The sequence below is a fragment of the Falco biarmicus genome, chromosome 3, assembly GCF_023638135.1.
Source record: "Falco biarmicus isolate bFalBia1 chromosome 3, bFalBia1.pri, whole genome shotgun sequence".
Taxonomy (NCBI): Eukaryota; Metazoa; Chordata; class Aves; order Falconiformes; family Falconidae; genus Falco; species Falco biarmicus.
Genome location: NC_079290.1, coordinates 28602160 through 28630159, shown reverse-complemented (window position 1 = coordinate 28630159; position 28000 = coordinate 28602160). Strand labels below are relative to the sequence as shown.

Sequence of the window (28000 nt, the reverse complement as noted above, 5' to 3'; positions counted from 1 at the left end):
CGATGTCAGAAGATGAAGCAATATCATCTACATCTGGAGGACAAAAGGAAATAGTTGTAGTTCCATTTTCAAATTCTAAAGCTGATGAAGTGACAAATGGTGTTTATCCTGTCTGGAAAAAATGTTATTCTTAATTGTAATACTGTCACTGCTGCCAGCTCTCACAGCTTCAGTGTGTGGCTCATGACAAATGGTATCTTTCAAGCCCTGTTTTGATTATATAGAAATCTCAACAATGCTTTTTTTAAGCTTGAATGTATATCCCAGAGAAGAACCTGAAAGCTGAAAAAGTGGAAGACTGAGAAATCACTATATATCAATTTTTTAAAATCTCATCATTTTTAATGAAGTGTGATTATTTTCCAAGTTAGTAATACCATACTCCAGAACAGGAAGACACAATATACACACATAGAGATACATACATGTCCCTTCATTTCTCGCCGCAGTGTCTGTAGGCAGAGAATATCCTTTTGTTTTGCATTTACCATATTTATACATGCAAGCCTTGTATTTTTATACACCTGTTGGACCCTTACATGTATAGAAGGTGCGAGAATATGTAATTATACTTCTGTTTGTTCACCTGGTTACATTTCCTGGACTAGTCTGGGAAGATGCACACCATAATACCCCAAAGAGTATTCATACCATAAGATCACAAGGAGAAACTTTCTGGGAGACATCTAATAGAGATACAGAGAAACTAGAAATGAAGAAAGCTCCCAGGAGATATTTTTCTGCTGTTCAAGATTGGTACGAATATGCAGGTAGATCCAATGCTTAGGTGGAGACAGTTGGTTCCTATATTTTACCATATATATTTTTATTGGACATCAGCATTAACAAGGGGAACTGCCCATCTCATAGTTTCCTGGAAGTGCTAGGCACTCATGCACATGCAGAGCAGCAATGCTTCTTAGGTACTGAGCCACCACTGACTGTCACTGTGCATCACTTTTCAGAAACAAGGGGACGATGTATGAGCAGGGAGGACCTTTCCGTCCCCCAGACAGCTACAGCCAGCTTTGCCCTGTCACAGTCAGCCTGAGGCAACACTGTTGTAGGATGCAAGAACATCTGACTGTGGAGTTTTGACATGAAATAAATCTTGGTCCAGTCTGAATAAACATTTCAGTGCTTAGCCACAGAAAGAAGTTGTCAAGATGATGGTTTCACATGCTGGAATTACAATATTTCTTGTAAATATTAGCCTGACTTTTTTCCTTTGAATGTGAAGGCGCATCACCGCGGGGGAACGCAGATTTATGGTTGCGCTGGCACTCGTCCTGTGACAAACAGAAAGAGCAGCAAAAGCAACAAACCCAAGAAGACAAAGCCAGGAAAAGAGGAAATGAGCTATGGGAGCAGCTGGGGGAGCGGGACAGAGGACAGACTCTGTTTCTGTCACCTGGACCCCTGCTGGCTGCTCCTTCAGAGAAGGGACAGGTATCCACAGGTGCTGAGGTTCGCCTGTGGACACCTCTGTGGGAGCGTAACCTGTGGGATGCTTTTGACAGCTTGGCTAGGTTTTGCCCTGAGTTTTCTCCCTGCCAGGCTGGGAGCCCATTCTGCCAGTGTGCTGAATGCCCTTGGCTCTTTCCTCATTGATGGGAGGTACAGTCGTGCATCCTTGGACCAAGATAAACAGCTCCATTACTATGGCTCCAAGCTGAGGCTTTTGATGCCTCACCCTCTTGGAAGGCCATTGCTGAGATGGCGCTCATTTCCATCTACAAAGAGCTTTGAGATCCTTGCTCGGACCATGCTGCAGAAGCTCGACGCTGGGTGAATAACAGTGTTCTGAATAGATTCAGCAGGAGCCTGGCCAGAGGGAGCTTTTGGAGTTGCTGTGAAGGAGTCCCCCGAGCAAGCTGCCCGGCTGCCCCATGGCAGGAAGCATGTGAGGGAGCACTTGGCTGCTCAGCCCCCACGCACAGGCAGCCTGCTAAGGCAGCTATTCATTTGGGCTATCCTTCACCTTCTGGGGTCAAAAGCAGCCAAATTAACAAGCTGACAGGTGATTTAAGCTGCCTGGTCTCACCCAGTTCATTCTGACAGAAGGTCACCTGGGAGCGGTCTCACCAGCAGCTCAGCATGTTGAAAAGACAGCAGTCTCCACCAAAGATGAGCAGCGGGAACTATTATTTGGTTTGGGGATGGCAGGGTACCACATGCCCTTCTAGAAACAACCATGGGATATGTAGAGGATGGGGAGTTAGTTTCCTTCTGGGATTTCAAGCAAAGGCTTGGTGGTGGCTGTATTTACCAGGCAGCTGTTCACTATGAACCAGACAACATCGATTTTACAAAGACCATAGAGCTACTGTCAAAACGCGAGGGTGCTGGGACACTGCTGATGTGTGGGATTCAGACCAACACCCTTTGGTGGCATTGCCATTCGCTCGATCCACACAAAAAATACCAAAAAGCTCCATGTATCCCTCTGTCAAGTCAACTAGCTCTTGTTAGTCCTCTTTCCTGCCTGGGCTGGCAAGCACCGGAGATGCAGAAGGGTGAATGGCATGACCGCTCAGACAGGGTGTGAAAGCCAGGCTGTGCAAAGCGGCAACACGAGGGCAAGGCACGGCTCTGCTGCCAGAGGCACTGTGCTCCCAGCCTCTGCCCAAGAAGAGCAGCTCCTTTTCTCCACACATTTGGGATATCACACTGGAAGAAGCTGAGGTCATGGTCCTGTAATACCTCCAACTGCAGTATTGTCCCTGCTCAGCCCTGGACCTGTGTTCTGGAGTGATGCCTTCACACATATGTGGATCTGCAGCAAGTGATAAACAGGCAGGTCTAGGGACAGAATAGGCATAGGTGTAAGAGCTTGGGCTGTACCTCATGTTCCCAGCAGAGCCCATCCATATCTAGAACAATTCATAGGAATCAGCAGATTCCCTCCAGATTTACACCAGAACAGGAAAGGAGAAGCTCCTGAGAAGTTCATGTTCCCAGAAGAGCTATGTACTTCAGTACAAAGCATACCCACCCTCTTCTCTGGCCTCTTTCTTTAGGATGACTCACACAGATCTCTGCTTGCAGTTGCCTTCGATCACTCCAGTGAGTCTGCTGTGATTCAGCTGTTCCCATTTTGAACTCCCTCAGAGCATCCTCAGAGTCAATCCCAGCTTACCAAGGTCGGAAACTAATGAAAACAACATGATACAATTTCCAAAGATGCTTGATATGCTTGATGCTCAGCCACCTTTCTCTGCTGAACAGTCATGGAGCTTCTCCACCGGAACATGATTAACTAACACTCGGTGGGACAGCAGGCATGGGTATGTTTGCCACCATCTCCAGTGAATAGTTCACATTCCAACCAAGTGGTTTTTACCACATCTTAAGAAGAAAATACGACATGCTACACACACATAGAAATACTTAGGAATCCTATTTTACCGGGCCAGATGGTCACTGTTGGCCCCAAGAGTCATAGCTTTCTGCTCAAAAGAGGATGTCCTGTCTGAAACAGGAAGATGCAAAATCAGAAATGGTAAAAGGTTCAGCATCTCCAAAGATGCTCAGTATGTGGAGCAGATGTGGCAGAAACTCCTCTGCTTAGACCTGGAAAGTTGAGAGAGGGTCACGTCTAGGAGCTCAAGTACCAGTTTGAGTGGAGAAATAAATACAAAGGGAATCCTGAGAAGAAGAGCTGATAGGGAGAACCAGAGAAATGTGTCTACAGATCAGCCTGGCTTTTTGCAGTAAACAGCATAAATTGAACAAGACAACAAGCTGCTTTAAATGGGGAGATGAAGGAAAAGAAAAAACCAGGTTTTGTTGATTAGAAAGTCCCACTGCATTTAGTAAAAGGCTGAAGAAATTATGGGATGAGGCAAGACTTGTTTTGGGGAATGTTGCCAACTGAGCTGTGATGTTACTGTAAAAAACCTTTTTGGGGGGTTGCGCAAGTATTGGGAGGCAGTTTTTAAAAATTCCAGGGAAAAGGGAAACCAAAGCAGCAAGATCTAGTGAAATCTCTTTTCTGCCTGCTTTTGTAAACAATAACAACCCAAGTTACAAATGAAGATTATTTGAGTTCAAGATTCAGCATGCTACCTTTTCATTTCCAGTGAGAGAATTTCCAGTGCACATCTGTGAACCATCTAAGAAGTCCTACAGCAAAAACAGGAAAGATGAATGATGACATTAACCAGTAAAACAAAACAAGGAAAAAAAATCCAAATACAACCAAAAAAATCCGGTTTGGAAGGAATCTAAAAAAAAAAAGGCTTCCCCCGCTCCCCTCCCTTTTTTTTTAACATACTATGAAGAGCATAAAGGGCATGCATATAACTTCTTCTCCTTTGGGACACAACTGCAAACCACATAATGGCAAAAGACACTCAAAACAAGTTGGCCAGATGACTGGAGCAGATGCCTGGCTCTAATGGAAATGCCTCAGCCCTCTTGCTGATCCCAGGACCTCTGCTTCTCAAGTAGAAGCTCCAGCACTACCGCACACCCATGGACTGGATCAGTCCTTGGCTCAGAAGTGACAGAACAAAAACTTGACTCCCTGAAGAACATAGGAAGTTGCTCAGCCATCTGCAGAGCCTCCTCGGCACAGAATGTGATGAGATCAGAGGAGCAATCTTGGTGTCTGCGACAAGTTCCTTTAGGGAACTACTAACACCATTAACAAAGCCTTTGGCTTCCTGGAAACAACTGCTTTTCTTTTTAGCAAGTTACTTCCTCACTGCCAGGTGACTGGATTTTGCACGCACCTCTATTATTTGAAAGATAAGTTCACAAAAATGTCTTGATCACGCGCCAGTGATCTCCTCTCTAATGTGAACAATCCTGGCTTTCCCCTTAAGGAAGCTGACCCCCTCGGCCCTTTCGGTTGCCCTTCTCTAACCCGCTGAATCCCTCCTCAGACGCACAGACCAGAACCGCACACGCTGCCCCAGAGCTGGGTGCGCCAACCTGAAGCAGCAAAATGGTGCCCTCTGCCTTCATCTCGGCAGCCTCCCTAGGACAGTCGCCCCTGGCCTTCTGGCTGCCACGGCACACCGAGCCGAGGTTTTCAGGCAACAGTCAGTGGTGACCCCAAGAGCTTTTTCTTGCGTGGTGGCTGCCAGTTGTGAGTTCAGCACCATGTGAGCATGGCTTACACTATTCTACCCAAGACATCACCTTACCTTTGTGTACACTGAAGCTCACGTGCCACCTTTCTCCCCCTCCCTTTGTTTTGTTAAGTCCTCTCGGAGTTCTTCACCAACAGCTCAGCACTCCACCAGACAAATAAACTTGCAACTGACTGCAAACCTGGGCATCCCACAACACACACACAGACTCCAGGCTGCTGGTAAAGATGTTGAATAATACCAGACCCAGAACCGATACCTAGGTGTTCTGTTGCTGCTTCTTTCCCATCCTGAAAAGTCACTGTTGAGCCCTAATTTTTCCTTTCCACTTTCAAAACACAAAAGGACCTTTTCTCCAGTCCGTGGTGACTTAGTAGCTTCATAGCCTTCATGGAGAAACCATCAAAAGCTATCTGAAAAATCCAAATACATTATGTCCAATTTATCTATATACTTGTTAACACTCCCACGTTAACAGTCCAGCAGACTGGTGAGACGGGATTGTCCCTTACAGAAATCGTGTTGTCTGCTTCCCTTGACACCATGTTCCCCCATGTGTACAGTGGTCTTATGGCTCTGCTGTCTTAGGAGGGATGGAAGTCAGACTCACTGGTCTGTTGTTCCCCAAGACCCCTCTATCTGGGAGCTACACTGGCAACTCTGCCCTCCTCCAGCACAGAGGCCATTTGTAACGACAGTTGACACACCTTGGCCAGCAGTTCTTGCAGCTTCACACCTGAACTATCATGTAAACGGTGCCCAGTCCTGCTGGTTTACTGACCTCCAGCTTGTCTGTCTCGTCTGATATGTCCTGTGAATTCAGTTCAGTTTGGTCTAGCTCTTTTGATGAACTGCTACCAAGAATATGTGGATTTGGGGCTCTCCCTTATGTCTTCAGCAGGAAAGATCGGTACATAGAACTCATTGAACGTTTCTGCTGTTTCCTTGTCTTCCCTGAGTGCCCTTTTACACATCTGTCATCAAACTAGTTGGCTTCCTGCCTTTGCTCTGTAAGGAGCTATTTACTATCAGTCGTTGCAAGGCTCAACCCACATTCTTTTTTAGCCCTTTTAATTTCTGGTGTATGGTTTACTTGCTGTATTTTATGGGCTTTCCTGCTCTCCTAATTTGGGTAAGCTTCCCATTTTATAAACATCAACTTGTTGCCTGTGATAGCATCCTTAATGTTCCTATTGAGCTCTGAAATGGCCTTTTCTGATCATATTGTTTACTTTTGAAATTGTGACACAAATTTTACCTGGGATTTTAATATAGTATTTTTTAACAGCACCTAAGCTGGTTTTCGGATTGCTCTTTTTAAGGCTTTCTTGCTCACTTTTTTTTTTCCCTTTCTTTTTTAATCTATTTTGATTAAATACCTCTTGTGAAACTCAATATCCATGTGTTGAATATGCTTGGGTTGTTCTTTCCCGTTGCAACACTGACCTAACTACTGTCATTATTATCACAGAACTGCTCTCTCATTAAGAACCTACCTAAAGTAGGTGCTGTGCATCCCCCCACAACAAATCCAGAATAGCATCTTTCTGTGGGTTCTATGGCTGGGTTTTGTTTTTTTAAAAAACAATCATGTATTTTGTCTCTGCATCTCATGTTGATAAGGCATCGATCCAAATGTGGATCCCTCCGCCTATAATCTGCCCTAAATGTATAGCTTCTTTCATCTCACTTAGCAGTTCACAGAATCACAGAATAGTTGAGGTTAGAAGGCACATCTGGAGACGCACTCATCAACCCGCACCTGCTCAAAGGAGAGTCAGCCACAGCAGGTTGCTCAGGGCTGTGTTCAGCTGGGTTCTGCGTATACCCAAGGATGGAGACTTCACAACCTTTCTGGCAAACTGCTCCAGTGTTAGACCACCTGCACAGTCAGACATCTTTTTCTTACATTTAAATGGAATTTCCTGCATTTCAGTTTGTGTCCACTGTCTCTTGTCCTTTCACTAAATATCACTGAGAAGAGTCTGGCTCCGTATGCTTTTCCTTGCCTTGCTTAGAAAGCATTCAGGTAAGAGAAAGGGTTAGCAACATGCTAACTGAATCATAGAATTATAGAATCACAGAATAGTTTGGGTTGGAAGGGACCTTTAAAGGTCATCCAGTCTAACCACCCCTGCAATGAGCAGGGACATCTTCAACCAGATCAGGTTGCTCAGAGCCCCGTCCAGCCTGACCTTGAATGCTTCCAGGCATAGGGCATCTACAGCCTCTCTGGGCAACCTGTGCCACCCTCAGTAAAAATTTTCTTCCTTATATCTAGCCTAAATCTACCCTCTTTCAGTTTAAAACGATTACCCCTTGTCCTATCGCTACGGCCCTACCAAAAAGTCTGTCTCCATCTTTCTTATAAGCCCCCTTTAAGTAATTGTAGAAATGGAGTTCTCAGGGAGTTCAGCACAGCCTGGTCAGGTTTTTAATTCATGACAGTCCTTCTCCTCGTAACGATCCATGTAAGGATCCACCCTGTTTAGTACCCACAAAACTGCATTCGGAATACTGTGTCTGGTCTGGGGTTCCTAGTAAAAGACAGACATTGACACTGGAGAGTCCAGTAGAGGGTCACTGAGGTGGTCACCGTGCTGCAGCACACACTGCGGGAGGAGAGACTGAGAAAACTGGGTTTGTTTAGCCCTGGAGAAGAGAAGGCTGAGGAAGGGTCTTCATGCTGCCTACATCTACCTAAGAGGGAATTACAGCAAAGACTGAGTTTTGTGCTTCTTGGACATGCATAGCAAAAGGAGAGTAGATGTGGTTACATGTTGCAAGAGAAATTCCAGCTGGACATATGGAAAAAATTTTCACCGGAGTACTCAACCAGTAGAACAGGTTGCCCAGAAAGGTGGTGGGATCTCTGTACCTGGAGGTACTCAACACCTGACTGAACTAGGCTCTGAGAAACATGAAGTGACTTCAAAATTTGTTATGCTTTGAGCAGTAATTCTTCCTCTACCCTAAGCTTTTGGCATACCTTTCCCTGAGAGCTCACCTGTAACTTATGGCAAGATAATTGCTTTCTCTTGGCATATGCATTTGTGAATGCCAGGCTTCATTACCAGTCAGTGCAGAGAGCACATTTAATGACGCAGCTGTCTCGGTAATAGAAAAGTTTGGCATCTCATAGTGCCTCACAGTGCCTGGAAACATAAAGCTGAGTGCCCCCCAGGGCAGTGAGAGCAAGCCCAGGATGAATAACTCTTCCACTGCAAGACAAGACGGAAAAGACTCCAGAACAGACATGAAGATGTTTCTTCTTTGCAGGCGAACTAATCCCTGCTTTTCCATCCTTTCATATAATCCGCCCACCACAGAAAGTTGCTAACTACGACTTGGAAAGTAAAATGTGCATTAAATGAATGGGTTTGGCAGAGGGAACATCTGTTTGTGAGTAACTTCTTGTTCTCTACATATGATAATGGTTATGGATTAGGGTGCAGAATACTGAAATTGTTTACAGCTCCTAGGAATGGTATGTTTTGAATCATTAATAAGGAGTGGTTTTAAATGCAGATTTTCTCATCAATATGAGCATTGCTGTTTTTCTCCTGCCTAAATAGGTGCAGTTCAGTTTACAAATTAAGTATCAGTGAGATTCACTTAATGTCGCTCTTTCGGCAGCCACAGAGTTCAATATTTTTATTATCACAGTCCGTTCTACTTGGTAGGTTGATATTCACGACAGTTACCCGGCAAAAACAGAACCATTTTCACATGATCTCTAAAAGATATTCCAGGTTTAATCCGACATGACACCAAAGGAAGTAGGAAATATTTACTGGGAGGGGCTAGGTCTGCTTGTTTAAAAACAAACCTGGGAAACAAAGAACCTAAAATTAAATTACCCCTAGCTCAGAATATACAGAATATATTTACACTTCTTTCTCCTTCCAGCACGGTAGTCCCTTCTAAGGGAGATGGGCTAACCAGAAGATTAATGAAGAGGACTCTTCATCTAATGCTCTGCCTTAAAGTTTTCCATGATCTAATTCTCACCCTACTCAGCTCAGATGCTTCCTTCTCCCCTTGCTTTTCACTCTGCTCTTTAGGCAGCCCATTCTGTTCTGGGGATATTGCCTTTAAAAGCAATAAAAATAACTTTTTAGTAGACGTACGTATGTGTATATCCCAGCAAATCATTACACTGACTTAAGCTCTGGCTAGTGTTAAATGCAGATTTGTAGAGTGCGGATTTGCCGAGCTCCCCACACACAGCACATGGTGTTTGCTTATTTCTCCCTGTCATTTTCATGTGATATTGCCCCTGCCCTGATGCTTGTTTTCTCTAGATTGCAACGTGAGCCCCCTGAAAGCCGCCACTCCTGTGTGTGACTGGGAGGTCTGCATTCCAGCTCCCCATCTGAAGCCCGTCAGAGCTGGGAGCGAGAATAGTCCGTGACATATTCCAGTAGGAATGCCTTTTTAAAAGAGTTTTTTTGGCAACGCTCCAAACACAGTAAGTGCGGGGACGGGGATCTGATTTCACCTCTAATGCAAGAAATATTCATGTGAAAACTTCTGCTCCACAGAAGAAATCACAACAATAGTTAGAAGTTGTAATTAGTTTCCTAGTGTTATCTGATTTTGATAAGCGTATGCATGCACCACACCCACATGGAACCACACGCTCTCTCACAGCTAAACTAATCTGAAGGGAATCAGTCCTGTGGTTTTTTCCATGTGTCAGAGAAGATACTCAAAACGACTTGGGGATGGGCTGGACAAGTTTATCAGACAAAACAAGGCGACAAGAAAAAACATATTAAAATCACAAGAAAACTCACATGACTCTATTTTGGATTTCTTATTACTGCTTTTCCCAGTGCAGATTTTGAGGAGGGGAAGAGTCTGGCTGTGATGTGCTGCAGCCTCTGAGGAAGCGAGCCCAGGACCACTACCCACCACGATGACCTCTCCCAGACAACCTTTAAACCAGCTTCCTGTGAAAGAACATTTTTCACAAAACAACTAGCCCATTTCTACTCACCAGTTCTTGAGAAAGACCTACCAAAAAGAAACCTAGGAAATCACTTTCACCATTACTAGCTACTAAAAATTTGCAGATCAGCAGAAACCTTTCCTTCACATCATCCTGCAATGTTTCACAGATCCTTCACCCACTAATCCCTCTCAGTCCTCAGGTGCTCCCTACCTGTCACTGTACCCCCCAAGCGTATCACCTTTCCCCTTGTCAACACCCGCTGTGGCCCATGGGTGTCATTAGTTTAGTCTATTACAATTATTTTATTAAAAGTAAACTGATCTCAAAGCAATCATTCCCAACCAGTACCATGAAAATTGCAGTTTCTGTCTCAGACTTATAAAAAAAACTTGATTGGCCAAAGATTTATGCATATTTTTTGGAGTGCATAGGTTGCTCTCATGAAAAATTAAGACTTACAATCCTCTTCTTATCTGTGTCCTCAGACCTTCAGAGCTATTACAGTGGTAATAATGTCAGGGGCTGGACATAGCCACTTCCCACCATTACAGAAAGGCTTAGGCTCCTTTCTGGAACCAAATTGCTCAAACAATGAAGATTTCTCCTCAGAACAAAGGCAGAGTGGCTCCTTTGCTATCTCTAGTGGTTTCTGTGTATGTAAAAGACATGCAGACACAGCAGAGAAAAACGATAGCAACTAAGTGTCGACAAACACAGAAGTCATCATAGCAGGGAAAATCCCCCCACCCTGGTACAAACTTTTGGCTGAAAGATAACATCTTTGTTCTCAGCTCCAAGATGCTGTCACTCCTGTTCGATTTCTTCTGCTCTAAAAGAAACAGACTTCTGCACATGCTTTGTAAATGAAAAGGACTGCATTTAAAAAATGGATTATTGTTACCTTTTCTTCTTAACAGAAACTGCCTGCAGGGTCCCTCTTTTCAGCCAGAAGCTTGTCAGAAAGCAGCAGTAGTACTGTGAAGGAGTTTGATGTGTTACCTTCATCCTTATTAGCCATTATTGATCCAAAGCAAGGAGAAGCAAGTTGTACTGGATGGATGCTGGAGCATGTGAGCAGAGGCTGTCTATATTGAAACTGATCAGATATTTCAGCTTTGATAACTCTGTAGATAAAATGTTCCAAGACACCATTAAAGGGTCCCCATATAGGATGCAGCCTGCAGTGGTTACAAGCCTGAGGTGGCCTCTTAAAAAGATTAAATCTACCTCCTCTAGGGAGATTTGCACAATAAGAAAAATTACAGACTTAAAAGATAAAGCATTCCAACCCACCTTCCAAAAACAAGACCAGATATCAACGTGTTATAATCCAGTCATGCATATATATTAGAAAGCTCAGGAAGATTTCCATCCAAAAGCTCAAGAACAATAGTCTATCCATCTGGGCCTCAAATTGTTGTATAGGTGTATCTTCTGACAGGGACAAAATGTGAAACAACATGATAGGGTTGTTTTGAAAATGAGAAATTCTGAAACTTGAAAGTCAAACACTTCGAATAAGACCATCTCCTCCAATGCTGAACACTGGATAATCTACAAATACAACTAAGAAACTCACGCATCTTAAACTCTGCCATGCTCCTCGCTGTATCACATGGGTTTATTCTCTGGTGAAGACCCCAGGGTTACAGAGACGTGAAATGAGGCCACAGGAAAGAATAACTGTGTGTAATGTCAGCCCCGGGTGGCACCTACCACAAGGGCACAGCTGACTGGTTCAAACGTAAGGTGCCATGGTGGCTGGGTGCCTGACCCTGTCCTCTGGCTCCGAGCTGTAAGAAACTCTCATTATTTTAACTGTGGTTATGGGACTTATTATGTTCATTGCCACAGGCTTATCAGAAATACTGGCGTTATCACTGTGAGATAAAACTGTTTATTAAGGATAACAGTTTAACAGCTAACACCTCCCTGCCAAATCGGGTATAGCCACTCACACACAATGTCTTTCTAAACCTGAAGATTTATTAAAAGGGAAAGAAGAAATTAAAACATCAGGGTGACGGAAAGCTTATGAAACCCTTTTGACTTAAGTCGCCCCTCTGAATGTGTCTGGCAGCACATTTTCTGTCACCAGCCCCAGCAGGCAGATCTGGTGTGGGCTTCTCCTGTGCCCCCCGTGTACTGTACCCCGAGAGCATGGACAGCAGATAAGAACTGCTCCCAGCCCGGGCTGCTGCAGCACCGCACACTGCTGGCACCTTCCTTGCAGCACGCAGTGGAGGGCAGAGGGGCGAAGGGTGGCAGCCTGCTGGTGAGCAGGACTGTGCGGCTGGGACAGGGGCCTGTGTTGAACTCTTGGAGACAAAAGGCTTTCCTGTACACGAAGAACATTTTAAAAGCTCCCTCTCATGGCCTGAGAGTTCACAAGCTTGGTAAACAGGCTTTGCTAAAGCTATTTAAAAACTTTCCTTGCCCAATTGGAACACAGTGGCCCCGTTCAGGAAAGCAATGTTTTTCTCTGGAGATACATCCTGGCTTTGGACGTGGTGAAGCATTTTCTGAGAAAACCTTTGTTAGCACCCTAGCAGGGATGTCCTGCCCCTCCACATCAACAGAGGGTGCGGGGGAGCAGCGCGGGGCAGGAAACGAGGAACCAGGCAGAGCAGTGGGATCCAGCAGTCAAAGCAAGGGTCCAGGATCCCTGTTTGAGCAGAATCAGAATCAAGACAGCAGATACATTGTAACAAAAGATTCCCTGAGATTCCCTGGGCGTTGCGGGAAGCCAAATGCTCTTAGGTCCCTTGTGAACCCCCAAATGTGCCTCTGATGGCACAGGGCAGCTTTTTTTTTTCTTGGGCCTCACCCAAGTGCCAGCCAGCTGCAAGTCAGGATGGTCAAGTTTTGCCCATCAAATCCATTCAGCATAACCTTCCCTGTATTCACCAAGCCATTTGGGAACTGGATAAAAGGGCTTCATAACATTCAGGACAATGTAGTATAACACTGATAGCTAACACACAGCATGACAGCATTGCTTTTTTTTGTTTCACATGCTCTTCCCAAATGCCCTGTAATTACCAGCAGCATAAAAATAACTTCCTCCTGGTTCTCATTTTGCTATCACCATTATCCACAGTACAACTGTGCCCACATCTGGATGGCTGGGGGTAAGTATTACTCTCTCGCTGTAGCGCCCAGGGGCCAGGAACTTGCTGTGGTAGGCACTGGTCAGGCAGGCAGAGACAATGCCTGCCCGGAAGAGCTCCAGGCTGCAATGGAAGATTAAAATGGAAAGATAAAGTATCAGATTCTCATCTGAATGTGGTCTGCATTCAGCTGAAGAATCACAAGGGGCGGTTTTTCCCCATGTTCACTTCTCTCAGACTGGGCTGACGGGATGATGCCCAGGACATTATCATGCAGATGAGAGCGCTTTCCAACTGTAACTAACATCTCTGGCAAAAGAGGTGGTGAAAAAGCAGCCAAAAAAGATTTGATGTGATACTTAGGACAGATTTACATTTCTTTGCACAACGATGCAAGGAAGATAAAGGCCACAATTCTTATCACTGAAAGCATTTCAATCTTGTAGTTGCTCATGAAGTCTGCTCCAAAACTGGTTAGTTACCACTGGCCCTCTTGCAACACATGAAAGCATCACAGTCACAAGACGCCTGATGACCATGTGAGCTGAAAGCCTCAAGTCTCATTCCTGCTTTTTTTCTGTGGGAACTCCCTGCTCAGATCAAATATATCATTACTGCATGAGACACAAAAGCAAAGCTCTATGATTTATAACTATAATCTGTCTTAGGACCTATGTCATGTTTCAGAGGTGTTAATCCCAAATTACTGGCCAACTTTTTTGTCTTCACAATTTTCTTCTATTTCAGAAATACAGCAGTCACAATGTGAGTTTTTTCTTTACTTTTTGTTCTAAAGTTGCTGTGTGGTCCTGCACTGCAGGGGCCACATAGACCTGGTCAGAAATTTCTAACTAAATTATTCTCCTTGCAAAAATGCCTCACCCTTTTCAGCGCTACTTTTTCAGACAGAGCATCTGCTGTGCCAGGGGAGGTGGAGGGAGGCCAGCACTTTCTGGCCTGTAGATCAGGGCACTCTTCTTGGAGGAAAGAGCTCCAGGTTCAGGTTCAATTACTATTTGATTACCAAATAGCTAATCTTTTCTCACATTCTTTTAGAAAAACAAAACCCAAACAAGACAAAACCCAGAAAGGACTTGGTGTCGACCTACTAAAAGAATTTGAAAATTCTAAAATCTAAATTGTTTTCGTGGGATGGCATGAAAAGCATTTCACATCCTCCTCAACCAGTAGGTATCATATCACAAGCAATAGATTTTAGTGAGGCTGAATTCCTCTCAGCAGCCCTTTCCTTTAGAATTGGGGTCATTTAGGTTGGAAGAGACCTTGGGAAGTCATCTTGTCCCTCCTCCCACACACAGTCCAGTGAGACCAGGTGGCTCAGGACTTTGTCAAGTTTCATGTATCTGCTGGGATACATGCTTCTCTGGGCAGCCTGTTCAACTACCTCCTGGTGAAAATTACCTTCCTAACATCAAATAAATTTCCCTTCCTGCAGTTTGTGCCCATGGCCTTTCATGCTATCAGCATGCACCACAGAGAAGAGTCTGACTCTTGTTACCGAGTTGTGGAGAGTAAAACCATCTCCCCTTGGCCTTCTCATCACGGGACTGGACAAACCCAGCTGTGACTGCCTCTCTTCAAACATCAGGTGCTCCTGCCCCCTCATCATCCTGGTGACCCTCCGTGGGTCTTACTCTGGTTTGTCAATTTCTTGAACTGGGGAACCCCAAAGTGGATACATTATTCCAGCTGCAGTTTCACAAGTTTGGAATAATAAAGAATGACCTCTCTTGACCTGCTGGCTACACTCTTGCTGATACAGCCCAACACATGGTTGGTCTTTGCCATAGTGGCATATTGCTGCCACGTGTTGAACTTGAGGTCCACCAAGACACCCAGGTCCTTTTTTAAAGAGCTGCTTTCTAGACAGTTGGCCAGGCTGAGCCGTTGCACAAGGTTATTTCATCCCAGGTGAAGGACTTAGATTTGCCTTTGCTGATTGTCACGAGATACCTGCCAGTCCATTCCTCCCAGCGCCAGGGTCCCCCTAAATAGCAGTGCTGCCCTACAGCATATCAACCACATCCCTGCAATTTGGTATCATCCACAGGTTCCAGTTGTTAATAAATGTATTAAACGTGTTGGCCCCAGTACTGGTCACAGGGGGACACCACTAGCAGTAACCTGCCACCGGAAGGATTTTGTACTGTGGATCTCAACCTTTTGAGTCAGGCAGTCCAGCCAATTTTCTATCCACTTTATTGCCACTTATCCAGTCCCATATCTCACCTTCTTACAGAGGCATAGTGGATTGTTTGGGTGTTTGCAAGATGCTCTGAAAGCTGCAGCCTCTGTGTGAAAAAAACACAATAAAATTGGACAGAAATATATTTGTAGTATTTCTGAGTGCTTGACTTTGCAAATTAACTGAGGGGTTTTTTATACAATTTTATTTATATCTATACTAAGTGGGGAGTACTGGTTTGGGGCTCAAAACCTTTTAAATGTTGGGGCTTTTTTAGTGGCTTTTTTTTTTTCTGGTAGATGCTTTGCAATCCCATGGTTATCTGCAGGATGCTGCAGGAATAACTGTGAGTGACTGTTCCTAATGAATCTCACTAACTGCAACTATAGTGACTAAGACTCTTAATGCACTGATTTTCCACAAGACTTCTGCCTGTCGTAGTGGATTACGTGGTTATTCCGGTTTCTCTCCATTTGCCTGTACAGCTCCATGCCCGTTGTTCCTCTCTGTGCCACCTGTGGTTCATGAAGACAGCTGATGCAGCTGCAACAATCACTACCCTCCCCTGCTCCCATTGCATTGGCAATGGCAGAAGCAGCACATCTGACTTCAGGACCACCCAATCTCTCCCTTTATTCCTTTCCTTCTCACATTAGGCCAGGCTATCCTTGCAACAGCAAAAATTAGTTTCATTTACAATGCTGAGAAACTTTGAACTTTATTTGAACAGATGATGAATTTACTTCACAACCATGATTCATTCCTAACACTGAATGGGACAGCAGGGGGGATGGAAAAATTGCACTTGAAGAGGGAAGGCTTTTTGCAAGGAAACTGAAGAAAACTTATCGAGAAAGCTCAGGGGATCTTTACTGGGCCAAAAAGGCAGCCAGGGCTTTTGGTGACACTGTTGTCTTCCAAGAATAAGACATCCACTTCTCCAGAAGAGTCTTCTGTGCTAGAGGACTAGCTGGAGGCATTTGGGGCAGGTTTGGATGGTGGAAAGCCCTGCATGTTACAACAGACACACATTAAGTATTTCACTTGCCAAATGGGTCAAACACAGTGGAGTCAATGCAGCTTGACCACTGCCATCACCATCGGGACTGAGTCTTGCTGTCAGAAGAGCTATCCCAGAACGGCAGGCTCATAGCAGGGGCTGGTTTTGAAACGGTCAGGCATACTGAAATTTCTGTTTTGTTTCTGCTTAGGCAATGAGAAGAGCTTAGTGACAGCTTTCCAACAACCAAAATTAGAGAACTATTCAAGGTCTTAGGAGGCAGGAAAAGGAAATAGCACACAAGTTCACAGAAGAGCTATTTTGAGAAAAAAAAGTCTGTATCTACCCACACAGCAACTGCAACTACTGAGGCTACTCAGTAGCCTGCTATGTTGCTTTGGATATCTGGATGAAGATGGGCGTTATCTGAGGAAGGGAAGTCTGCGCAAAAATAGCAGGAAGCAGAGTTGAGAGAGACTGATGCTTTTTTGTTGAAAAGCTCAATGGAAAGCATGAACACATGACAACAGTGAAAGAACAAACCCCACTAGACAGATGCTGGGCACAGTGCTTAAGGCATTACTGGAATGCACTCAAAGATGATGGGGATGTGGCTACTCAGAAAAGCCCATATAGAATGAAAGCTTTGTAAAATTTGGCTTGGCTGTACATTCAAATGGGTGTATCTTAGGATGAAAAATAGTTTCTTGCTTTTGTTACTGAGTTTACAACATACATTGAGACAGAGAGACCCGAGAGAGCCATGGCTTACTGTGTTCTTCCTCTGTGAGGATGATCCCCACAGCAAGCCATGTACCTGTTGGCAGGATAGTATGAGTGATGGTTATTATTCAATGATAATGCAAATATTTTTGTGATATTTAAAATACACAAATTAAAAATCAATGGTATGTTTTAGAAGAGATCCCAAAGCTTATTGCAAATTAATGCCATAGACAGGAAACAGATTGAGGTAACTTTTGGGGAGGAAAATGACAATTGTCCATACAACAAGCTTGTCAGAGAATGAGGAATACTAAGGTCAGCTCAATTGGTCAGTGTTTTTCGTTCTGTTTAGTGTGAAAAGTGGCAACTCTCATCAGGAACTATTTACAGAAAATGTCTTGCTGACTCCTGCAGGCTATGGCTCAAACTCCTGTAATGTCAGTTGGTATCTCTCCAAGAAGTAATTTACTTCCCGATGCACTTCTTGAAGATATAACCCACCCATTACCAAGCCTTGCCATCAGCAGTCTCAGCTCTAGGGTACCATGGTGATTAATACTTGAGGAATGTCTGAAAAGGGTTTGCACGCTGTGGAGGAACAGGACAGTTGGGCTATGCCTAACACAAACTGTTCCTGCTCTCAGCTGGGGAACACTAGGCTACACATTCTGCAGAACATGGACACTCTTTGTAAAATGGTGAATCATGTTCTACTGATAGGAAGAAGGCAAGAACCAGAAGACTGTAGAGAAGCACGAAGTCACTGCTTAAGGCCAGATACAGCTTTCAGGTAAATGGATATTTAAATCCAGAGTAACTCCATCAACACTGAATCTATGTCATATTTGCCTAATTGTAGTTTGACAGAACTGGCCCCTGATCTTCCATGCTGTACTTTCCTTTTCTTTTTTCCCCTGTCCGGTTTTTTTGGTGGTTTTTTTTTTGTTGTTGTTGGTTTTGTTTTTTTTTTTTTAAATCCTTTCTCAAGACCCACCAGCCAGACTTGCACTGGTTTAGTCCATTCCATTCACATCCGTGTTTACATTCTTTCTGTACTTGCCCTGTATTTTTCTCAAACGTAATACAGTTAAGCACATAAATACTGTCTACTCAAAACAACCTTGTTTTCACACATCCCAGTCTCTCTCACAGCCTTAGAAAGCTCCTGTTACATCTTTTTTCCCCCAAGTCACTACAATGGTTCAAAGAAAGGGGGGCATGTTAAAACAAGCAGCACAAAGAATTGGGGTGCCTTGGTGTAGTTTCTGACACCACTCATAGCTAGTGGGCTGGATCTATTGTCCCTCAAGTCAACGACAGTCTTTCTGATAAAAGAACAGTATCAGATCAGTTATACGGTGATGGTCACTGACTGGCATCCTTGCACTCAGACCTCAGGACAACTGAAAGTTTTCAGATGAGTCCAGCTATCCAAGCAGCTTAAGAACCAAGCGGCAGATCTTGCAGCTGGGGCTGCCAGCGTGCTACCTGCCACCAGCACAACCCAGTTCTACTCTTCAGGAGTTCAGGAGGTGGATTTCAATGTGGCTACAGGAATTTTTACTATTGTGCATTTCACAATCCAAAGCTCTGGTTTTGACCCATAACATTTATGCTACACAGCTCCAGAAGCTCACTGCATGCGCCCACTGACAGAGGAATCTGGGGTATGTTCTTAAAGATTGCATTGCCATTAGCTGGAACAGGAGCCAGTCCCTCTCAAAAATCCAGTACCTGCAAGGTCTCTGAAAGTCTTTTGTGATGACAACCTCATGCACATCAGCCTTTTTGGAACTACACTGCCTATGACTTACAAAGTCTGTGCTGGACTCTGTCCTTCATTGTTAGCATAGGGGAAAAAAGTTGCTGGGTACATGAATTAAGAAAACAGCACAGAATTTATGATTTCCCTTTTTAATATCCATTAAGTAATCGTGGCAGGATAACATTTCTTTCTCACAAAAAGGCCTTCAGTAATACAATATATTATTACATTACTGTAATTTAGTCATATAAATATATTACAATTTATAATTTATTGTAATTCTAAATAATTCAGTGATAAAAATTAGGAATAAACATGGAAAGTAAAGACAAAGCCCCTGAAAACTCATGAGGCCAGGTACCAATACAATGGGGCGAGGGAACTACAGAACTGAATTCTAATTTTATTTAAAAAAGAATCATGCTTCATTATTCCCAATGTGACAGTATTTTTCCTTGCCTGATCACACGGCTTTTTATTTGGTGTAAGTCACTTGTTATATAGAAACACACATCTAGTCTGGTTCATTTAGACTTTCTGTTTTCTACTTAGCTGTGATGGCTAATCAACTCTCTCTTCCCTATGGAGGGCTGGCTTTACTTTCATTTGCTTTCCAATACGCTATGCAGAATAACTTTCCTGCTTTCAGGACTTGGTCTTCAAACCGCCTCATTACTAAAATTCCAAATAACTTTTTTTTTTTCCTGTTTCCCGATACAAAGAAAATGCATTCAGAGGTTAAAACTGAAGACGTTGCAAGCAGAGCCTAAGCGTTTTAATCAGTATTTAATTTAGCTAGATAACTGAACACTGAGTAGCCAAGTTCCAATGCATTAACAATTATCTTGCACCTCTTAGTTTTACAAGCAGTTTTTACCAATAGAAGCACTGTTGCTGAATTCCCGCGCATTAGTACCTGCACCTGCAAGGACTGAAAGAACAGGCCAGAGGCTTGCACTTATTATATAGCTCTTTTCTTAAAATTGCTTAGGAAAGCAGTAAGATCATTTGGCTGTAAAACCACCTCTTCCAAAACTTAAGCTTATTTTGGTGTTGCACTGAACGAACCTAAACTGAAAGAGCTTTCGGAAAGCCTCAGCCTGCTCATCAGTACAGTTCAACCAACTCTATCATCTAGACTCACAAAGGCAGGCAAGCACCTCATCTTAGAGCTGGTTCATTAAAAAAACCCAACAAAACAACAACCCAGATGTTGTGTGTGACTTCACACACAGACAGGGCAGGAGGCTGATGAGGGGACACACTGACCAAAATCTGCCTGAGCTGGTGATTTGTAATGGTAAAGAAATTCATTTGTTTACAAATTGTAACAACTCCTGGAAGAGTATTTTGCAAAAGGAAACAGGTGATCTCTTTAGAAGAGGAATCTACATTTTTCACAGGGTTTTAAAGATGCTTATAGTCTGCCGGTGACAGCATTTCAGCAATGTAACTCAGCTTACCCATCTCTGCACAAATTCCCAGAGTAACTGTCAATCAGTATTCCCATGCTTTTGTGTTTCTATCATGAATTATAACCAAATATTTACATGCACAGAACTGGTAAGACAAAATCCACTGGATAAGTGACCTAAGTTCTTGCTAAGACAGGATAAGTGACCTAAGGTATTGCTAAGGCACAGCAGTACCTCTGACGAACTGATGAGCTGCTCATATCCAAAAATACTTTTCTGGACTGTGAATGGTTGATGAGTTGCCTGCAATTCACACAGCTGAAAGACAGTTCTGTTTGTTAGATAGCTTTATCAATCTCTACTGATCTCTCTGTGTACAACCAGCCTCAAGACAATGAAGACGGGCAATTCCATAGTTGAAAGCTGGAGTAACGTTGCTTCAGTGGAGTTACTCTGGATTTACAGTGGGGAAAGCGAGACTGCAATCTGCACAACTAATAGGGAGTTAGCAAGTCCTTTTCTCACCTTCCCTGCCACACCGTGCCCACCCACCCCCATCCCCAAAAAAGAATGAGGCTAATAAAAATGATACTGGACCAAAAGTAAAGTGAAGTGACTGTTACACACAGTTAACACTGCACACAGTGTTCTCATAAAGAACAGGGAGTTTCCACCTGGGAAATTCCCTCAAACTCTATGTTTATCCTCATGAAAGATGAGCCAGCAGCCAAGTAAGGGAATGCAAAGGACGCAACTGATCTAAAAGAAGATGTACCTTTGATTGCAGAGGGAGAAAGATTTTTCTAGAATCACAATTACTATTATTTTTAAATTTAACAATCAGTGTAACATATCTCTTGGTGGTCTATGTGCCCAACAGAGGCCAAGACATGAACACCCAGCGAGAGACGTTCACACTTCATCTTGCCCCAGCTCAGTGCAATAAAATCTGTGGTAAAGGATATTTTATAAAGCACAGCACAGTAGAAAATCTAAATCAATGAAGCTTACACAGGAGCTCTAAGACTGCCTAACTCATACCTCTTGTAGCTCTAAGAATGCCCTTTAGTCTGGCTGTTTCCATACTAGATAGGTGTCACTGATGTTAGCTCTGTTACATCAAGAGCCCCACCAAAATCAAGGCAACATTTCCAGGCAGCTTTTTACAATGCAGCAGCTTGAAAACCGGCATTTTGTTCCCAGAGTCCAACACTATGCACAGTGATAGTGAAAGCAATGAGTTTTGCAGCCAAAATAAAGCCTTGTAAAGTGCTACCTGCCATCAGGACCTTGAATTCCCTTTACTCTTCCTCCCTCCTGTCTCTCAGTGGATTCTTGATTGCTTCTTCTTCCCCCGCTCCCGCCCTTTGAAGTTCCCTGAACTTGTTCCTTCTGGAAACCCGGAGACATGTTGGGCCACCAGCCCCTGTCTGCTCTGAGAACAAATACTTGCCTCCTCCGTAGCTGTGAGGGGTTTTGGCACTAACCTCTACTGCACAGGACCAGGTGCTGGCAAGGGCCGTACAGGACCTGAATCAGACCTTGAAGATATGATCCTGGGTGAGGGCCTGGACCGGCAACCGAGCGAGCAGACTTGAAAATGCTATGGGAAAGAACGAAGCCCCTTTGCAAAAACTCATCTTCACCCTGTGAAAATGACAGTAACTGTGGGATTGGAGCAGTCTGAGCAAAGGAGCTCTATAGCTAGTCCGAGACACGGCTGGAGAGCACTCCCCTAGCCTCCTGCACACAAACATGCAATGTCTGGCCTGACTTCTGAGACTGGGTGCTGGATTTAGGACCTGGCCATCAAGCGCTGTCGTTAAATGATGTGCTAAGAGTGGAGAAATGTCACTGAACAGCTTCCAAAGCTCCAGTTCCATAGCTCACACATCCTCTTGCTGCCAAACTTGTTTCCAGAATGAAAGCTGATCCCCTGCTCAACAGGGAAATGCGAGAGCCCTTACATCCACCAGAAAGAAGAAAGGGAAGTGCCTTGGTCACAATCCTTCCTAATCTGCCTAAGCTGAATTGCAGCCAGAGGCACTGACCCTGGGAATGGGTTTCTTAAAAACTTTTTTTTTTTTAAAACAGCAGACACCTGGCTCAGCTTCTGTATTTCAGTTGTCTTCCATTTCTATTATGCCTAGCTGAAAACAGGCAGGTCTCCCACACCTGGCTGCGATTCTGGATCTGCATCATCTCTGGACTGCTCTTACCCACAGCCACTGAAATCAACGGGATTTCACACACTGGTGCAGGAGTCTCAGCCGGAGAGTGATGATCTAAGATCAGAGCTTTTGTCTACAAGTCATGCATGCCTAAGAGTGCTAAAGAATAGGAAACGAGATTAGTAACTGACACATCAAGGAATTATACTCCTTTGTCATTAGATTATGCTTAGAATATATTGGGTAAAATGAATATAATTACTTAGAGTAAAAAAGCGTACAGGCTATCAGTACCAATATTTATTTTTAAATATCTTTTAATGCATATTAATGGCAACACCGCTCAAAGATTGATAGATTACACTGATTTTACTGGTGGGGAAGCAGAGGTTAAGTAAGTTTTTTAAGGCCACACAGCAAGTAAGTGCTTAGATTTATAACTCACAATCAGGCCATCAGGCCATGCTGACTCACTGTGGAATGCATGTTTCCAGCACGCTCGTAAGGGACAAGAGGAAGCAAAAGGAACAAAAGGTACAGATAAAGTAAGCATTAATTCTAAAGCAGAAATGTTTCAGCCATTCAAAAAAACGAGAGTCAACTTCTGTTGAAGTTGTCATACCTCACCAGTGCATTAGCCAGAAACAAGAGCACTAGAATAACACAAGGGAAATTGTTCTGACAGTGGTTTTAACAAAAGTGAAAGACACAACAACCTTATATCATGAGATTTCTAGTACAAAGAAAACCTAGTATGTGATTGAGATTTCACATGAAATTTATGGAGATTTATCCCAAGGTAGCTTTAAAGTTCAGAGAAGCCAGAACTGTTCCTTTCCATGCAGATCCTTGCACCCACAAGACTGTAAGAAACCAGTAGTGGTACTGTTATTCCAGCCTCTGGAAGAGTGTTTCTATGCTACTGCTCTATATCATGTAAGACTGCTCCTCAGTATCTGACATATCTGTATGTACTGGAACATTTAGAAAAAACAAACCTGTTTTAAGCAAGTCAAGAATTTAAATATTCATTTACTCCTCTTAAATATTTTAGGAAAACTAAGAAAATTAAAAGGAACTGACCCTGCAATTTCAAAGATCTTTTGCCAGACATTAACCAAGATGAGTGTGAAAGCAAGTACTGATTACGTGACAATACTATAACCAGACCGTCTGGAATCTGGCTCTGGAGTGGGAATAAAGAATTCATTTCCATTCCATTAAGAGTCTCCATCCATAAAAAGTTCATTTCCCTTTACAGGTAAACAGAAGGGAGATGCCCAACCTGACACAGCTCCTGAATAATCAGACAGGGCTTGTAAAGGCCTTAAATGCACTGAGCAGTTCAAGCTGCAAACTGCCTGCTCCACGCACCCTCCTCCAACTGCATCTCATTTACGCTTATGCAGCTTATGTCATGGGATAAATCCCAACTTACTGCTGGCAGATTCAACACAGTACCCACAACAATATTTTTTTTGAACTGAAGGAGAGGTACAGACTGAGATTCAAGGCACAAAATATCAACACCCCCACACACACTCCCCAAAAGTAGAGAATACAGAACTGAATGGCCCTATTTGAACCTGGCTTTGGTTAAAGTCAAGCAGCTGAAAGAGCTCCTGATCCAATACCCACACGTAAAAAATAGATAGGGAAATCACAAATTCTGATACTTAATTTAGAACCTGACATTCTAAACTTACTCTGTGGGTAGTTAAGTCAGAACCAGACGCTACTCCTGCTGTGCACTACCATTTCAGCGCCACAGCCTTCTGAGTCCCAGTATACAGAAACACCTTAAATGATGTTACAAATAAAATTCACAAAAACCTTATCAGTTTTAGTCAAGAGGAAAACCTCCAATTCTGCTTATGTTTCTTGTTACAAAACTGGGCATGTTTTGCTCATTTTGAGTGCTCCAGTAAAATGACACTTAGGTATCTATAACTGGAAGAATGAAAATGAAAAGATTTTCTCAAAACTGTTCTTTTTGCCAGGAGCATGTCTGTGTCTGCCCAGTTTTCCTCAGAAACATCTGCAGTTTCTAAGGAAGTTGCTAATCTCTCTCTCTGAATCTTTCTCTTGACTTTTTTTGATTCATTACTTGCAGCATTCTTCCTTCATGTGCCAAAAAGTCACACTGAACCTCAGATCCTAATGCTTGCTTGCCTACAAAAATCCCCAAACAAACCCCAAACTGAGTGAACTTACTAGCATAAAATATTTTTAATGAAGAAAACATGCTTAATCTTGTGCCCCAGTGGCTCCCACATATGGTCTGTGGCCTCCAAACTGCTTGCTAACTGCCTGTGCAGAGATAACAGACTGCACAGCACCAACTCCTCTTCCTCTCCTCCCACGGCTGTACCAGGTGCAGCCTTGTCTCATCTGTGAAGCGACAAGGCACAGCTGAAAAAGCCGAGGTATGTTCATAAACCATGCTAGATGTGCAGCTGGTGCTACCAGCTCACTGATGCTTGGCAGTAACTGGCAACCACACTGGTCTCATCTCTTAACATCTGTTTTGGCCTCAGTAGGCTCTCTGTCCTACATCTAAAGTCTTGTAAAAGAAGGGGAGTGTCTCAGTGGTGTATGTCCGCTCCAGAGGCTATTTCAGCATCCTCTATATGCTCAGCATAAGTCTATCACAGAGCCGCAGCCAAAAGAAGGGTGGTAAACCTGGGGCATTGCTGTATGCCCTTCTTGTGATCTGTGCCGCTGCTGTAGGCGACAAGAGTCCGGAGGCTACAATGGAGCAGAGTTGTAATGTTAGTAATAAAGCTACAATGTTCATGGAGCAGAGACTGGTCTCCATCCAGTCCCACTGTCCTCACAAGTGGTGCACAGACTCCTCATCTCCACTGACCTAAACCAAGCTCAGATTGTTCACAGGTCAGATTATGGACGTTTTCTACTGAAATCTGAAGCAATCCACACATTACTTAGTTTCAGTTAATGCACGTACAGCATTAGAGAAAGGAAGTAAAACTGAAAACAAGGTGCATACAACAAGGTTAGCTTCTTGTATCTTTATTACAGAAAAGTGTAAATTTAAAAGACAACAACTACTTACAGCAGTGACCTGGTGAATTAGAGCCAGATGATAACCCTCTCTCCAAAATACGGTGTCTTGCATCCCATAAAGAGCTTTCAGCATAGACTAGGCTAGGCAAATAAAAATACCTGGTAAAGAATGATGGTTCAAGATGGGGAACAGTGTGCTGTAAGCAACCAAGACAACAAAATGGAAAGAAGTTATAGGGAAGAAATATGTTTTATGAAGAGAATCCTTGGCCCATAAGAAATGTGGTAAATCTCAAGCCTACATGAAGCACAACAGAGGCATGGAGTGGAGGGCAGGAGATGGAACGATGGGGAGAGGCAGAGTTAGGAAGAATGCAGTGGGTGTGAGAGTAAATTTCTGGTGGGGCTATCTGGCACAGCTTCCCAATTCAGATCCTTGGGGTCAGATGCATGCTAGCACTAGTGCCCAGGCAGGGAAGCACATTGGGAATAAAGTAGCAGGTGCCTGGGTGCCAGCAGGAGGTGAAGACTGTGGCCTTGTACCCTTACGTTAGTTAAGATTTAAAAACTGACTTGCAGCTAGATTGCTTTCTTGCCTTAAAAATATGTGTAAAGTATTCCTAATTGCTCTATTGCAGCACAGCTTGTTGCCTGGAGGAGAGAAGAGCTTTCAAAACTGTACACCTTTGAATTTCAGAACATACATAAAGGCCAAAAGTTTCTACAAAGCTTCTGTCCTTCTGGAAGAGTGACTCCAAATGCCCAATGTGAAATTCCCTGGGTCCTGAAAAGCCTGAAAATGCAGGGAATAGACACCTCTCTTAAGTGCCAGATCGCCTTTTAATTCTGCAAGTGTTTGCTCTGTCTACAGAGGCTTTCCGGAGAACCAGGTTAAGCCAAGGCCAACAGTTCACCGAACTATTGTTGCATTTCACATGAAAAATGGACAAAACTACCAAGTCCTTAACTAAACAAACTGTACCATGGTAGAAAATCAGTTGCTCACTTTGCAAAGCAGACAGCGTAACTAAAAACCAAAGAGAATTGACGAACGTTTTGAAACTGAAGAACCCACTTATTATCAGAATAATGGCGCTTGGTGGGTGAAGCACACTTTTGCGAGGTAGTTAATGTCATCAACACTTCCCAAACTGTATCACTGAGACAAAGCAAATATGTCAGTAAGTCAGTAAACCGAGTGAAAACAGAGCTCATGGTATACTAAATACCAATCTGATGACAAATGACAAAAACCAGAATTCCTTAAATCAGACTTACTTCAAACTGATCTCACTGGAAGCCTTGCTTGCTATCCCTAAACCTCCTTTTGGCATAGGAGTGCACAGAGTAAGGACACACACATACTCATCATCTGTGCGGATTTGCAGGCTGTAATTCTAGTAAACATTAGATTTTTTTTAAAAAAAAACGTTCCTTGAACTTTGAAAGACTAAAGCTTTCACTTCTATTACAATTAAAGTTTTTGAAAACAGCCTTCAGTTCAAGCCCCATGTTAACCACTGGTGTTCATCAACTAAGACAAGGATTCAAACCAATACCATAAATGGGAAAAACACCAGTTCTGTAAGGAAAACGTCTGGCAGGATTGAGCAGTCCCCATACAAGTTGCCATGACTTTCAGTGGGGTAGTCCATTATTCTTTATGTCCGCCACAGAAACTGTGCTTGTCAGCTTAAATCTATGATGTCTACATACCTCATTTTTTGTCGGAAAATATCTGCACCAAAACAAACCAAGCCAGATGTTCAGCCCGCAATAAGACAACAACATGAGGACAAGCATATGGCATTTCAGTTCTTACATCCTAGCAGAAATCCACTATCGTTATTAACTAGTTTTGTTTCAATATGCACGCTTCATTAAGCCAGCACAAACCCTAAACATCACTACCTTCACACCACTGCAAGGCTATGTGAGCCCTTCTACTAGAAAACTTACCTGTCAGAGATAACGTTATTTGAAAAATTCTTCATACTAAGGAATTCGGCTCAATAAGGAATTCATATTCTACAGTTCAAAACAGATTTACTATCATTTTCTTCTTGCTCTGCATTAAGAGAATATCTGTTCTTTTTTCTTTGGCCAAGGAAAATGAGGTATTATTGCATATACTTGATCCTTCATCTGGATTCCTGCCTTCTGATATTTAGATAAACATAATTTAATACACCAGAAATATTTAATGTTTTACAAAGAGCTTCTGTTCACATTTGGTAAAACTTCTTTTGCTAACCTATGTGCAGAAAGATTCTCGTATAAGAGGAACCAGTTTGGCTCCCACATGAGCAGCTGTTAATGTAGGCACCCATTCAAACATGCAGTTGTCTGAAATAGCAGCACTCTAGACGTTGAAAGTCAAGAAGGACCAGCTCAGGTTGCGGGGCTGCACAGCCACCCCTGTGAAATGGTGTAATCACAAGCCAGTGAAATGCTTCTCCTGCTAGGAGGCTATCACTGGTCACTCCTCACACTTCTTAAAAGCATTGGGATTGGCCTTTAAACA

The 28000-nt window shown here is 43.4% G+C and overlaps 1 protein-coding gene across 1 annotated transcript in view; it reads right to left on the bottom strand.

Moving 5' to 3' along the window:
* Positions 1–318: 318 nt before the first annotated feature.
* ANKRD46 (ankyrin repeat domain 46) overlaps positions 319–28000 on the bottom strand; it is a 52387-nt gene continuing 24705 nt past the window's right edge. The window contains exons 4-5 of the mRNA XM_056330597.1: positions 17145–17189; positions 319–16380 (exon numbers count right to left, since the gene is read on the bottom strand). Of these exons, the coding sequence (XP_056186572.1) occupies positions 16242–16380; positions 17145–17189 (184 nt within the window). The 3' untranslated portion in view covers positions 319–16241. The remainder of the gene's footprint in view (positions 16381–17144; positions 17190–28000) is intronic.